Raw genomic sequence first — 15,585 nt, forward strand, 5'->3', positions numbered from 1 at the left:
ATGTGTGTCTGTAGGGATGGGGGTGCTGTCACTTTGGCAATGTAACTACACATATTGCAGCGATTACCACAGCGGAAAAATGTTTTTCTGCAACATGCAATTACTACAGATTACAGATTGCCGTCCTTGCATCAGAAGCTCTTGCTAGAAAAGGAGAAGCCCAGTGCATTTGTGTTTATGTGGATGTGCCGTTACACACAAATAGGCAGACAGACACAGAGACAAAGAAAGATGAGAAATGATTATAGCTCACACTTAAAACCACAACTGAAAAAAATGGTGGAGTTGACGTATTTATGGGACTTATTTAGATTTAGAAGTTATGATGACTTTGGGGATAAATAAAGACCCTGGAAAAGAAAACAATCTGTTCTTTGGTTAAATGAAGAAAAGTAGAGCAGGGTGTATTTTGTGAGCTTTAGTCCATCATCATCAACATTATGAGAAACATTCTCTGATGTACCCATGAGGCACACATCTCTTAACAAGTCCACAAGTCATATCAATTTGACTTTACAATGCGCCCCAGGTTACAAATCATGAATATCAAATTCTTACTTCAGGTCACACTAAACAATAAATACCAAAAGTGGTGCCCCACAGCAAGGCAGGGCCCTATTTACAAACCCACCAGATCAAAACTCAACCAAAAGTGCTCCAATAATAGCACTGAGGCCATTTGGTGAGCTTACCATCATCCAATGCTTCTTTTAGTGGGTTTCCAAAGAATAAACAGGCCCAGGAACCACATCACAGGCTGCTGACTGTCATCGTTGGGTGAGTGTACCCGACAGATGATGTGAGGGTGGAGCGACCGTGACACTGGGGTTTACGGCAAGTTCCCCCCTGCCTGCCTCTGGTGTGGTGTGTGCCACTGAACTGCAACATAAAGGGCAAGGTAAGGGCCAGCGCAAAGTCAGACCCTGCATTGTGATCACAGCAAACCCATCATTGTCTTATTGTGTGTATAAGATTTTGAGGGTTTATTGTATTTGGGAAAAGAGAGAGAGACATTCACATATGTGGTGAAAATTCAATTAACGTAGTAGTGTGAATATATCGGCTTAATGACCAGCAGCATTGGTTGACACAAGTGGTGACCATAACAGAAAAAGTAGTTCATGGCAAAATGTAGCACAGACAAACCTTCAGTTATTAAGCTGACTCAGGATTTTCAGTTACCCAGAATAAATGTTAGAAAAGTCAAGTTAGCTAATATTAGCTACAGAATGCTACTACTCGTACCACACGAATTAAAGCTGCAGCAGTTAGACCCTTAAGTGAACTGAAGTAAGCAAAGCTACATTTTATTGAGTTGAGGTGAACAGTTTTTCAATGTAGTCCTTAAAAAGTGACACATGTTTAAGTATCATAGAAGTAAAAAAAATTGCATACAATTGGCTTATGCATCCTTTGCAGAAAAATTATTATCCGAGCATTAGACTGTAAATCGATGTATCAAAGTATAAATAACAACTTACTGTTGTTGCTAGTCAAGAAAAAGTGATGCAACTCCCTTAAAGTCCCCATGAAATGAAAAATATATTTTACCTGTTTTAGTCCAACTTTTATGTAGTAAATGTTCATTTATCTTCCATTATCTGCTAAATATATTTTATTGGAGCATTCTGAGTATTTTACATCAAAATAAATGCATTTTCTTTGTTTGCAAAACATCAAATGTCTGATGACTCATCCTGCACTCAGGGGCATTTTCTAATATTTCAACCAAAGCAAATCAAATGAATCACAACGTAATGTCCCGCCTTTTATCCTGTGATCGATTCTATCCCGTTTCAGTTAGAAATACTTGACCACACAGTTAGATACTCTCTAAGTTATGTTTCATGAACACTTTCACACAAAAAAAGTCTTGCCGAGTTGTTCTTTATCTGAAGGTCTGTCCTTATCATTCAGGTCATAAGATAAATCTGAGGGGACATGGCATGATAAATGGGGCATGAAAGAAGTAAAAACTGATTTATCCAGCATGCATTTGTATTAATCAGTTTAATATTGTCCTGTCTTTGCCTTTATATGTAGTTTTTTAAATGTATCTCTTTGGAAGTCTAACAGTCATTTAAATAAAACCTCTAAAAAGTTAACTTTAGGCCATCTGGAAGTGTTTAGCACTGACTGATATCTAAAGTCATACATACTTTTTTTTAGAAGTGGTCACAAGCTATTGAGACAACAAACCACTGTGTGTTATAATCAATACTCAATGACTACTATTTTTCCTTCTAAATATTTGCTCTTTGAAGTTTAATTTAGTTTATGACTTTGTTTGAATCAGGACAGTGTACAAAATACTATTAGTCTCAGAAGAGAAAAAATGCTTTGGACCAGATTAGCTAACTAGCTCATTTCCATCTGTAGTCCACTAAATAACTGTCAAATAAATTTCATCAGTTAATGATGAACATTTTTGTATTTAACAGCCAAACATTTTTTCCTTCTAAAGTGAATAATTCTCAGTTACAATAAATGGAAATGGACATACTAAAGTAAAGCACAAGATCTTCAAAACAGTTCTTTAGCACTGTATTTAAATAATTGTACCTAGTTATTACCCTAGAGATCGAAGAAAATCAAAGTTATAAACAACTCATCCCTTAATGCATTTAATATGAAATGAAGAGTCTGATAGACAAATTCATGCTTGTTGTGTTTGAAATGAATGTACTCTTTAAGAGGTCCATTTACATTCAGCAGACAGAAATAAAAACATAGTTGGAGTCGTCCCCCAACAGCCATTATGTTGCTCAATTGATTCAGAGGGCTTTTATAAGCCCTTCGCTCCGCTCTGCACCTTTTATCAAAAAGTATGCAGAATATTAAAGATGCATGAGATGAATGTGCTCATTGTCTCCTCTGGTGACTGCCGTATCTCAACTCATCACGCTTACATAGTAATTAGCTGCTGGGTTTGGAAATGTCACCATCCTCTCCATCATTTTTAGGATAATACATACTCTAAACGCCTTCAAGGATCTAGAATTGAGGCCTGACATTTTCATGAGTTACTGGATACATAAAATACAATGAGGGTTAAATTAAAGAGGAAAACTCAAGAACTTCAACTTTGGATAAAGTTCTTTAGGGTCCTCAGGAGCTGAAGCGAAGTTTGGATATACAAGTGCATTCCAGTCATCATTAAAACTAACACAGACAACCTTAGTGAAGAAAAAATAACATACAAATTTGTATGATCAAAACCGTTCAATGTGTTTCCTATTTTCTAGTCTGAACATCAAAATGGACAAAAATGACCACCAATTGTGATGTGTTGACACATTGTATAATCAAAATTTTAGAGAGAATCAGCCATCAGAGAAGCAAGAGCCCAAAACCCAAACAGTCTGTACCCACTCACTGTTGTTTAAAAGTTTCTCCATATACTTGTGTATATAAACACTCCAACGCTAGAATATGATTTGGCTTTGAGGGGACTGGCACAAATGACTTTGGTGACTTACATTATGCCTGGAAGTCTAATCACAGACACTCTTGTCATATCAAGCAGAAAAAGTCCATTTCATAGCAAGCTATGTCTAAAAAAAAAGGGAGGGGGGGGGGGAGGGTAAACAAGCCTGGCGTTCCACAGCCACCGCAGAATTCATCATTCATACAAAAAAATACCCCAAGCCCTGAAGTAGAGCTAATTTAATCCAAGAGGAATAAAACTCCATTTCATAGAAGTCGTCCATTCACAACACTCATATTTCCACTGAGCAGAAACCCCCGGCTGAAATTCGAGCAGACACTTTTCGGAAGGAATGCATTCGGTGGGTTGAGGGCCAAAGCTTGCCCTGTAATTTGTGAATGTACAGAAATGTGTGACCGCCACAGCTCCTCTAAAGATAGAAATCTTTGTCTTATGTCATCGCCGAACCTCAAACTATTTCTAATTGCCCCCATATCCCTCTTTTTCAAATGAATAGCTACCCATGCAGAGGCTTATGTGTGCCTGTCTGAAAATAGCCTCAGAGTTTATACAGGCTAATAGATCATATTCATAGAGAAAGGAAAGCTTAAAAGGATTCTCCATGTTTTTGAGACTGTCCCTATCTTCAAAGTGACTTTTAAGTGGCACTGAAAGCTGTGTGGGTGGCATTTAGATTTAGGTATAAGTTTACAGGCCCTTAAGGCTTCCACTGGTTTCTCTGCTAATAGGGCTCATGCTCATATTTGTCTTTACAAATCTGACTCATTACACATCAACCTCTGAAATAATTGGGATTCCCTTTAGTTTTATACTCACAGCAGCAGAGGTGCTCCTCTTGCACCTTAAGTTGTTAAACCTAATCCATCCTTTTTTCTCTGGTCAAATTTAGACTAATTTACCCATGAAGGTGCAGAAAGACTTATTCTATGTTTTCTGCAGGTCAAGCAATCAATGCATCAATGTATATTAAATAACAGGTCATGTATGTAGGAATGAAGGCAACATCTCAGTCACATTGTCCCAGAACAACCATCAGTAAACAATGATGTGATTTCTTGATTTATATCTAAAAGGATCCATTTTCTTTTTATCACTGAATGCTAAGACTCATATGTACTGAGGCCTATTTGAGGTAGGTCGGGGGTTTCACATATCGCCCACATTTTCTGTCTTGATTTCAGGCCCAACCTACCCGGATCATTAAAAATCGTTCAGGGGCATGGCGGACTCTGTCCTCAATGCTTGTGCGGCTGAAACTGTAGAAAGTGCATGTTGAAAAGTAGAGGTCTAAATGTGACAGGCGCCCCGAGCACACATTACGGCTGGGCAGGGTAGAACTGGGGAGTGTGGTCACATATTAATAATGAACTAAGGCAGGAGGACGACTAAAATATCACCAGCAATGTCATTGCACCAGTCAGGCTACACTCAAAATAGAGGCTGAATGATAAGCGTCCAATCAGGGGTGATTTTTTTTTCTGCACTTGGGATTGTAATTTAGCTGCATGGAGTGTTTTGAATTTGGCTGCGATAGAAGCTTCTGTAATTTTGGGCTCCCATTGTTATATGTCAAAAACTCAAAATGTCAAAATCATTTTGCCATGGAGCACTTGAACCCTTATAAAGAAGGATTTCTATTAATGATATGACCATGGTGATGATGGCTTGATCTTCACAATTCATTTGTATTCTTTGTTCAGCTTATATTTTCTAATTAAATAGTGATGAAAATCTAAAATAATATTGCTTAATGTAACTGATTTTTAGCAACACTAGCGCAGGTTTAACCCATTGCCTGTAGCCTACACGCTACACAGAAGTGTAAAAGTGCGCTCCACTCACGTAAGCTTTGGCAGTGTGAGGTCTGTGGCCAAGTTTCATCCCAAAAGTTTTAATATCCCAGCACAATTTGAACATTGGAGGAATCAAGAATTTTGTTTTGAACCTTTTTCAATCTTTCCTACCCCCCCCCCCCCCCCCCCCTTCAGATCATGCGTGATAGTGAAAAATTAAGGGAAAATCTGAAGCCACTCGGATGACTCCTCACGCCACTTAACTGCATTTAATTCATTCTCATGCAAGTAAACATCTTAAAAAACCGCCACACACATACAAGACACAAACACACTGACACACGCGCAAACGGAAATAAAACCATTAAGCCCATTATTAAAATGAATCATCAATTGATTAAAGGCATTTTAAAATTGCCCTTCAAGAAATAAATCCAGATGCCCAGCTCAGTGTTCTTTACTTTTTAATTTCCTGTCTGTGTAAACGAATCTTAATATTTTTTTTATTATAGAGTTTTGGACCATTTTAATTTTTTAAAGCTGAAATAAAAGTAAAATTAATTTCAGCATGAGCCCCTCCGCAAATCTTTCAGAGAAATGTTTAACAGCCTAGGAGTGTTCACGATCACTGGAGATGACTAGGGAACATTTGAGTGATTAAAGTGAGTTAGTGATGGGAGGGATAGGTTATGAAAAAAACAACAACAGCAGATTGTTTCAATATTGCACTTAAGGACGGAGGTTTTAACTGCAATTCATAGCATGGCTTCAAAGTGCAATTATTTAACGAATTTGCAGTAAAAATATTAAAACTCATGTAATATGAAATAAAATGTTCGACACTAATTAGGATCCAGCGAAACCGTCTTACATGTAAAATCATTTTTGATGAAGCTTCATTGTTAAATTGATCCAGATTTCTGACTCTCAGAGCACATATAAGAGGGTTTTTTCTGTGCAGATGTGAAATGTCTGCCTCAGACAGTCTGATCTGACGGCGATTGAAAAGGCAAATGCGCCAACTAGTGTCTGAAAGCTGCATGGCTATCAGGGAGTGCCGTTATTGAATTTACCCCTCAAACATTTCAGGTTTCTGATGAATTCAGCCTCAGGCACACACGCAAACACGCATAAAAACAAACATCTCTTAATCTTCTGAATCGTTTGATGTGGAAAAAACGCCCAGGCCTTTCTACTGTAATGCCTTTATTAATTGAGTTCAGTCAATTAAAGTGATAGGAATCTATTGTACACCCATAATTCACTTAATGAAAATATTATTTAGCCTACTAATAGAGAGGGTGTGAAGCCGCCAGAAGCCGTCAACATGGATAAATGAGAGTAAAACCACAGGCCTCTGCAGTCTAAATCCTTCTTTAGATTACACATAAACAACAACACTGTAGTACAGATGGCGCACATCTTTGACTTTATGTATAATTAAATTAATTACACTGTCTATCGGTTTAACAATAAATAAATAAAAGACATTTAGACACACTAAACAAGCACCATATATTTAACATGTTAAAAACTTCTCGTTCAATATCATAACAATCACAGTTTAGCTTATTAGATGTTTATCGCTGTTTTTGGTTCCTGTCTATCCTCTTTCAAAATTAATTCCTGACCAAAAAATAAGTTTTATGCTCCTCTGGGGAAAATAAATCTGTATTTTTTTTAATGTGTCTTAGTCAAAAAAGTCTTCTTATTTCTTCCTGCTTCACATATATGTCTATCTGTATTAAAAAAAAAAGAAAACCGAAGCGGAGAGAAAAGCGCAGATATGTATCAATAATTCAGCTGGTGTAACAACAGTACAGAGCTGAGGAGGGAGCACCGGAGAGTTTGATTGGTCTGTTGAAAGCCCAACCCAGCAGATTCATTGGTTGAAATCACCTACACACTCCCTACCACTAAACACCAAAATGACTCGGGTAAAATAATATCGCGGCACTCTGCACTGCGTTTAGCCTCACGGCTCCTTCATGCGCCCTGTAAGCCTGCGCTAAAGGATAACTTCAAAGGAAACTTCACCGGAGCTAGAGGACAGATCCGCTTATACCAGAGACACGCTGTTTTCTTTTTTTTGTGGGGAGAGATTCAACAAGGAGTTGAGAGAACTTTTACGCATCGGAAGGACACTGATGCGGGCTTCAGCTTTACTTTGACTCTCGATATTCGAGTTTGAGATGTTTACTGTTTTGTCAGAACAGTCTGTTGAGGTCTGAAGAGGTTTTGCGAAGTTTGGCTGTTAATCTAAGATATTAATAAAACACAACTAAGTCGAGGAGACCAATCTGCTCCATAGTTTAACTTTTTGCGCTTGCATTAACGGAATACCTGATTACTGTCAAGATATTGAAAAATATTCCTTGACTTATTTGAGAGTTGGAAGTGAGAGCTCAATCAGGCCTACTTGGTGTTGTTGATGTTTTGCGAAGAACCCCGTGCCAGTACGTGATAGATGAGAGCGTCGATATAAAACAAAAAGTTCAGTACTGTGAGAGACACCGTCCGATTTTGATGAAGATAGTGAAAGACAAAGACACTGTGATGTTCCTCAGACACATCCTGTGCAGATGATCTAGCACACAGTCATCAGAATTGATTGTTTCTGTTAGCAAGGCTTTCTCTCTCCTCACACCTCCATCCAGTGCTCACGTTGGACTTCTGAGACCAGCAGCGTCCGGAGGAACGAGAAAAGAAAAACTCTTTTTTTTTGTGCCCAAAAGTTCTGCTCTTCTGATACGACCCAGTCAGGTGGCACTGACCCAAGCTGTTGTGATGCATATTCCCGTAGAGCCGCCCACGACCAGACGGTTCACGCCGCCCTCCACGTCTTTCCCCTGCAGTAAGATTGGAGACAGCAACGGGGCCATGGCCACCCCGGGGCCACTCAGGTCAAGACCGGACACCAGGAACGTGGTCGACGTCCTTGCGGACCATGCCGGCGAACTAGTCCGGACGGACAGCCCAAACTTCCTCTGCTCTGTCCTCCCATCTCACTGGAGGTGCAACAAGACGCTCCCCGTGGCTTTTAAGGCAAGACACATTGCTTCTTATAATGATCTAAAAAAATATATTTTTATTTCAGTGATGCATACTGTGGTTTTCTGTGTGTGGGAAATGCACGATAAGATTTGAAAAATAAACTCACGAGCAGCCAGTTACATTGGGTGGCATTTTATTTGCATTTGTTTATTAATAAGACTGGACTCTTTTTCACTTTATTATAAGAAAATTAAAACTCAAAGACAAGTTCTGCCCTATACTTTGATTTATTCAGCACCAAATATCATACGACCCTTAATTAAAAAATATTACAGATTAGTGTTTTTGTAAAAACGAAAAGTCCGAGTAAAACCATATTTTTATATTATCTTAATAAAGCAGTGTCATGATTTTTATGCTTTACATGGAATTTTTGTTTTTTGTTTGTTTGTATGTGTATATTAAGCCTCACATTGTTTTGGCTTAATCGTGCACTTGATTCAATATAAACACGGGAAATATATATTTTTATTTTAAAGGCCTAATCAGCTCTAATTTTTATCTAACCTAATTTATCTAAAGGCTTCCATTAACATGCTGCTGAAACTGTCAACGGATTTGCACTTTGTATCATGGGTGCTGGATGCGGGTTGATACGCGCGGTGTGTTCTTTGGTTTGGTGACCCGGACTGATCGCTCTCTTGTTCCCTGTGCAGATCGTGGCTCTCGGTGATGTTCCTGACGGGACTCTGGTCACCGTGATGGCTGGGAACGACGAGAACTACTCGGCCGAGCTGAGGAACGCCTCCGCTGTGATGAAGAACCAGGTAGCCCGATTCAACGATCTGCGCTTCGTGGGCAGGAGCGGACGAGGTGAGCTGAATTTCTTCCTCTTTTTCCTTCTTCTTCGTCTCTCTCTCTTTTTTTTTTTTCTCTTCCTCACACACACACACGCACACACTTACAAACACATACACACACATGGGACTCCACGGATACACTGGATAGATTGGCTATGACTTGTAATTATACTTGCAGCAACATTTGGAAACGCGCTTAAAATAATATAATGTATCATATTTCTCAGTCTAAGTGGAGAAACGACTGACAGCTGACAGCATGTTATTATTATTTAGTGAATATGAAAAAGAGTTACAAGTCAGGGCACCAAATATGATGCACAGACGCACAGATAGGAAACACTGATCCCTTTAGACACAGCTTTTAACATATTTTTCTGTAAATTTTGGCTTGATCTCTGTTGCATATTACTAAGAGAAAAACTGAAAATGTGGAAACATTTAGGTATGGGTACGCTGAGTGCCCACACTCCGCCAACTGACGTCCATGGGTGTCATCCGAAACATCTGGCCTGCGTCACGGTGAACGATTGCGATGTGACTGTAATTTTCTTAATCCGAGGGATAGATGAAAAAACACCAAATTCTTGTCAAATAATCCCCACCACAAAAGCTTCCAGTCTAGCATTTCTAACGGGCATTTGTTAAATGAGAGGGAATATAGGCTACAGTATATTTACTTTTTTTAAAATAACACACTGGCCTGTGCAGGATGGGGTGTTGTGGCTTCAGTGTGCAAATAATGAAATGTCTCAGAACAACAACATTTTTAAAACTTTAATGTCAAAACTACATTTTTTTTCCTCGACCTTTTAATTTCCCATATTAAAGTAATTAAATTAATGGTATTTGGACTATATTCTCCGAATAAAAAAAAAGTAGTAGACACTTTAATTTCTGTTTAAATCCACCCAATCAGAGGATTTTTTTTTTTTTCTCTTTATTTACACGAGTTGCTTTTATCAGAGCCCGGCACGACCACACGCTGCTGAGACAGCCTCCCTCCCTCTGTCAGGACTTTGATGCAGATGGGAGCAAGATCCTGCCTTGTTCAACAATAAACGATAGCTGTTAACTCTTTCAGACAATCTGGAACACATTCTTTCAATAATCTAAATCATACTCGCAGTCCGGCCATCAAAAGAGGTGATCTCTGTCTTCTGCTCCTCTTAATTCAAAGGCTGCAGCAGCGGGACAAAACCCGGCGATGATTTCAAGTCGAACAAGCGATGTTTTGTTGAAAACAGAGACTAAAAAAAAAAGTTTGCAGATCATTTGAAAAAGGCCATTTATGACGTGAAACCAAACGTCTTTCTCTCAATCTAATTGACATGCTTCGCACTGCAGGAAAGAGCTTCACCCTGACCATCACTGTGTTCACCGGACCGCCGCAAGTGGCCACCTACCACCGCGCCATCAAAGTCACCGTGGACGGCCCCCGGGAACCGCGCAGTGAGTACAAGCACGCACAGAGACACACTCACCAAAACCACTATTGTTGCTGCCGAAGTGCATGGTGGTATCATGTGAATTATGAACAGCCGACTTGTTCGAAGCAGCTATTCCCTGTTCCGAAAGGAGTCTGTATCTCTGCATGCAATAAGAACTGTGAGAGTATTAAGGAGATAATATATGAAAATCTAACAATCTTGTTTGTGTGGTGTGTGTTCCCATACATTGATCAGTTTGTTAAACTTCAACTTTGGTCACTCTGACTCTGTGTCAAAATGACACTATACCACTAGATTTTTTTTTGGGGGGGGGGGTTGAGATTCGAATGAAGACTATGTCAAATCTGGGTTAAGCAAGTAGCAGTTATGGTTAACCTCTGTGGATTGAATGTAGAGCAGTAGGCATTGTAGTGTAGTAAAGCATTGGTATGTGAGTTTTCGTGTGTGTGTGTGTGTGTGTGTGTGTGTGTGTGTGTGTGTGTGTGTGTGTGTGTGTGTGTGTGTGTGTGTGTGTGCAGCAGGGGCACAGGGAAGAGCCCAGTAACAGTTGCAGTGAAACTGTGAAGCATATTAAGGCACAACCCAAGACCACTAAGAGGGGCTGAGTGAGTCTCAAAGCCGCAGGTGGCTCAGCTCAGTCCTCTCCCCCCTTTCCCTTCACTGCTACCTTTCCCAACGCTGGTCAGAGGGGCTGCACCTGACTGACCACATAAGTGGCTCGTTGATTTAACACAGGGCAGACTCCGGCCGCTGTTAGCCCTGGCAGGGAGGCTTGGCGTGCTAAAGCTGTTAGCGCCACTGTTCAGCTGCAGCTTCGTTCTCATGTGGTTAAAAGCTGCTGGTGTGAGGAGTGGCGAGGAGTTGTGTTGCTTTAAGGGGTCAGGGGCCGAGGGCCGGTGGCGTTTGCGCATGCATGTATGACTTTTTAATGAGCTCAAGGTGAGATAGAATAGATTGGTAGGATTTCATGATCATGTTTTAATTGTTTGAGAGTACAGGGTTTTAGGGGGCTTTGAACAGGCAAATATCTGTGGCTCATGCTCATGTCTGTGTAGGGGGATATTGGGGACAGGGTGGATTGAGCCCAGTCATAACAGAACAAAGCTACAGGAAAAGAGAGTGGCTGCTTGTACCACATGAGGGAGGACATGGCTGGCAGATAGGGAGCCATGGGGCACAAAAAGAGGGGGCATCACACATCCCCGTGCCAGGCTGGATGCTATTTGCAGAGGCATTACAGAGAACAGTGCCTGCAAAGAAGGGAGGGTCTAGGTAATAATAAACACTGCATGTGTGTGTGTGTGTGTGTGTGTGTGTGTGTGTGTGTGTGTGTGTGTGTGTGTGTGTGTGTGTGTGTGTGTGTGTGTGTGTGTGTGTGTGTGGATGGTTTCAATTTCATTGTCTTAGTTAACAGAAAACATGTGTGTCAGTGCATAAATGCATTCTCATGTGTATCTGTGAGTGTCTCTTGCAGAAATAACTGTGTACATTAAAGTTGTCTCCTGTCTGTCTGTCATCACGTCACGGCTCCAGCTCAGGCGTCAGAGTGGCCATGCTACTTTTACACTGGCGCTGGGTGCTATAAAGTGACACTGTTTAATATAGGGCAGGATGAATTTAGGCCTCCATTAAACTCTGTTTCACGGTGCTGAGAGGGAATTCTTAGAATGACACAAGATAAACTTCTGCAAAGGCTGATGTAATAAATAGCATCTGAAAATTATTTCATTATACCAACTGGAACGTTCTTCAGCTTCATCCCCTGGAGCCAAAAATTGATTTGTGCAAATTTTAGAGTGGCTGATATACTGATTCTAAGCTTATCTTAAAATATGAATTATACATCCATTATACAACTAGAATATTCAAAGGACTAATAACAATTAATAGATTCAGATTGTTGCAAACCATCCCATTTATATTTATATTGGTTTCAATTAGTTCTCAGATCTGAGGCCTGAGTTTTCAATCCAGCATTTGTACTGAATGATATGAAATTATATTTATATAAGTAGCACATTCTAAGTGTAAAATGTCAGTTATGTCTGCACAATCAAAGAACAGGAACACACCATCTTTTACATATTATTGGGGTCATAAAAATTATCAGATTTTTTTTCAACCACAAGGCAGCAGATCGGCAATGCAACACCTAGAGCCAAAACAGTGAGGCATTATTGCCAACACAATAAAATGTAACTATTTTTTAATTACAAAATATCTTTCCAATTTTTACCATTGCCACACAACGCTGCCTGCACATTTCAGCTCTATAACTCACTGAGTGCAGACAGCCTGAAGCCAGACTTGGCCATGCTGTGCTCACCTGTCCACAGGCTGGCAGGCTGCAAAACGAGCCTGCGCTGGGCTTCACAGGCTGTTTGTGCAGGGCTTGCATTTGCATGGTTGCCAGCAGAGCCGCGCAGGACTTGGCACAGAGAGGGAGAAGGTTTTATTAATGTTTACTGATGTAGTCGGGAGAACCTGATGGACAAGACGGCAGCAGTGCCTTGCCTACGGCAACTTAACAAAGAATACCATGCCTGAGATACCCAAATGTGTGCACTAATGTAATTTCACATGCCTGCATACACATGTAAATGGTGGTAAACAAACACACACAGGCAGCATTCTGCTCCTGAACAGAAAGTAGGTTAAATGTTCAACTAAGTATTTTTGGTTCCTTTGCTGCTGATTTCATCATCACACATCCTGCGTTCGTCATCATACCCAACTAACTTACTAACCCCCCACACAAATACAAATCACCCACACCCATACACACACCCACACACACACACACACACACACACACACACACACACACACACACACACACACACACACACACACACACACACACACACACACACACACACACACACACACAAATGAGCACTCCCCTGATCTATCCATCAAACTTTTGCTGTGGTAAAACTGTTGCAACTAAAAACTCTCCCTGACCTCTGTGCAGCAGCACTGACAACAAAGCAACATCTAAACAAAACGAGAGAACATATTGAGCTTAAAAGAGAGAAACGCAACACAACACAGGACACACACACGCACACGCACACACACACAAACACACATAAACAAACGTGGGTTATTCTCACCAATGAGTCATACAACTATATTGGTGCCATTCTCACTCTGTCACTTATATACGAGAGCAGCGGGAGGGGGGCACAGTTTGTATTTCTGTATCTCACAAACTGAAATAAATCAGTCCTTAAAGAAAGATGAACTCACCACAGGTCAGCTCAGTCAGATATCAAAAATGGCCTGAAATATTTTCAGCTTGTGAAACCATGTTCCGAAATAGTTTTTACTGTTAGGGGGTGTATTCTTTTTTTGTTTTACTTAAAAAAAAAAAAAACAATCAAAATAATAATTAGCCTGAAAGCATTGAAAAAAAGAAAGTGAGCAACATTTGATGCCAAAAGGATTTTCAAATGAAGATAAACACATTTATTTGTGAATATTTGAGAACCTATTCCAAGGTTGAAGTCTGACCATTTAAGTCTGTGTATATGTTCAAATGACAAGAAACAATATTACACCTACATATGACTGGTCTAGCAAAATTTGAAACCATGTTAGAATTGACCACACAGTCCAGCTAAAAGAAGAAAGTAATCACATATGTGTTTATTGTTTAAATATATTTTTAAAGTTTCAATCTTTTTGAATTCCAGTCAAAGCCTTAGGGGTTCATGTTAGATAAGCAAAGTAGGGGGGCTCCGGATAACCTAGTGGTTATGTCGTGCGCCCCATGTATGGAGGCTATAGTTGTCATCGCAGCCTTGGGTTTTGAATCGGACCTCAGCCCTTTGCTGCATGTCATTCCCCACTCTCTTCTCCCAACATTTCCTGTGTCTCTTCAGCTGTTTTATCAATAAAGGTAAAAAGTCCCAAAATCCAACTTAAAAAAAAAAGAGAGAAAAGAAAGAGAAGAGATAGTTGTTGAGGAAGTGCAAGCATGTCGTACGGTTCCTCAGTCAAGTCAAAGTGGCAATTTGAATGATAAAAGTTGAAAATGATACACATGAATACACCCTAACCACTAACACAATTATACAGTGTATATGCAACACAGTACCTGCATACACTCACATAGGCCTTGCACACCTTCCCACCAATAGGCCCACACACCCATCGAAATCACACAAGTGCTGTCGTGTTTTGTTGCCTCTGTTTACTTGGCTGGGTGTGTTCATACTGCTCTAGTAGGAGAATGGCGGGTGTGGGGGGGAGTCGGGGCGGCGGGGGTGCACGTTGAAGTCGGCGGGTTGATTCTATTTGCATTTGGCACACAGACTGTACAAAGTATGCAAATAGACAAACAATGACATTTGCTGTGTTATTTTTCCTGTGATATTGCAGTCCCTCTGTAAAGTCAACAAAAAGATAGCATGTGTGTTGATGCGTATGTATTTGCGTGTGCGTGCTCAGTTCATACACCTGCCAGGTGCGTCCATCTCTTTAAGTCTGCCCCATGGGCCACGCCCATGCTCCACAAATCACATGAAAGGCTCAGCCTTGGTGCGAATTGCTCTCTCAAAGGCAACTTTGATGTTTGAAAATGGAGATGGGTGTCTTTGAAAGAAAGGCTTACAGGTGTATCAGTGCCAGGGGAGGGGAAAAAACAGTGATATGTCTCATGCTGGGTGCTTTCCTAACTGCTAAAGGCTCAACATGACTCCTAGATCTGTCACCTGGAGACATAGTGGCGTGTGCATGCACACAGATGCACATGAACATAAATTGTGGCTAGCCCCTGAAATCTAACTCATGACCACTTCATTTATACTGCTGGAGAGAAAATAGTCTGATCGACATAAAGATTGAAACAGATAAAGGAGTATTTTATGACTTATTCAGAGAAATTACACTCTGAGGCGTCTCCATTGAATGGAGGCCGGCGACTTGTGGCGTTCCCCTTCCCTAGGGTCACTCCAGACGCATCAGACTTGGCCTCAGTGATTAGACGTAGAGCAAATATTGGTTAACTGATAAATCCACTGGAATGCAGCAGT

The 15,585-nt window shown here is 40.4% G+C and overlaps 1 protein-coding gene across 2 annotated transcripts in view; it reads left to right on the forward strand.

Moving 5' to 3' along the window:
* The window catches only part of runx3 (RUNX family transcription factor 3), a 47,956-nt gene that overhangs the window by 11,313 nt on the left and 21,058 nt on the right, over positions 1-15,585 (forward strand). For both annotated transcript variants that reach the window (XM_061063149.1, XM_061063148.1), the window contains exons 3-5: positions 8,045-8,286; positions 8,952-9,108; positions 10,443-10,547. In XM_061063149.1, the coding sequence (XP_060919132.1) occupies positions 8,045-8,286; positions 8,952-9,108; positions 10,443-10,547 (504 nt within the window). The remainder of the gene's footprint in view (positions 1-8,044; positions 8,287-8,951; positions 9,109-10,442; positions 10,548-15,585) is intronic.

The sequence above is a fragment of the Labrus mixtus genome, chromosome 18 (assembly GCF_963584025.1).
Source record: "Labrus mixtus chromosome 18, fLabMix1.1, whole genome shotgun sequence".
In the NCBI taxonomy this organism is placed as follows: Eukaryota; Metazoa; Chordata; class Actinopteri; order Labriformes; family Labridae; genus Labrus; species Labrus mixtus.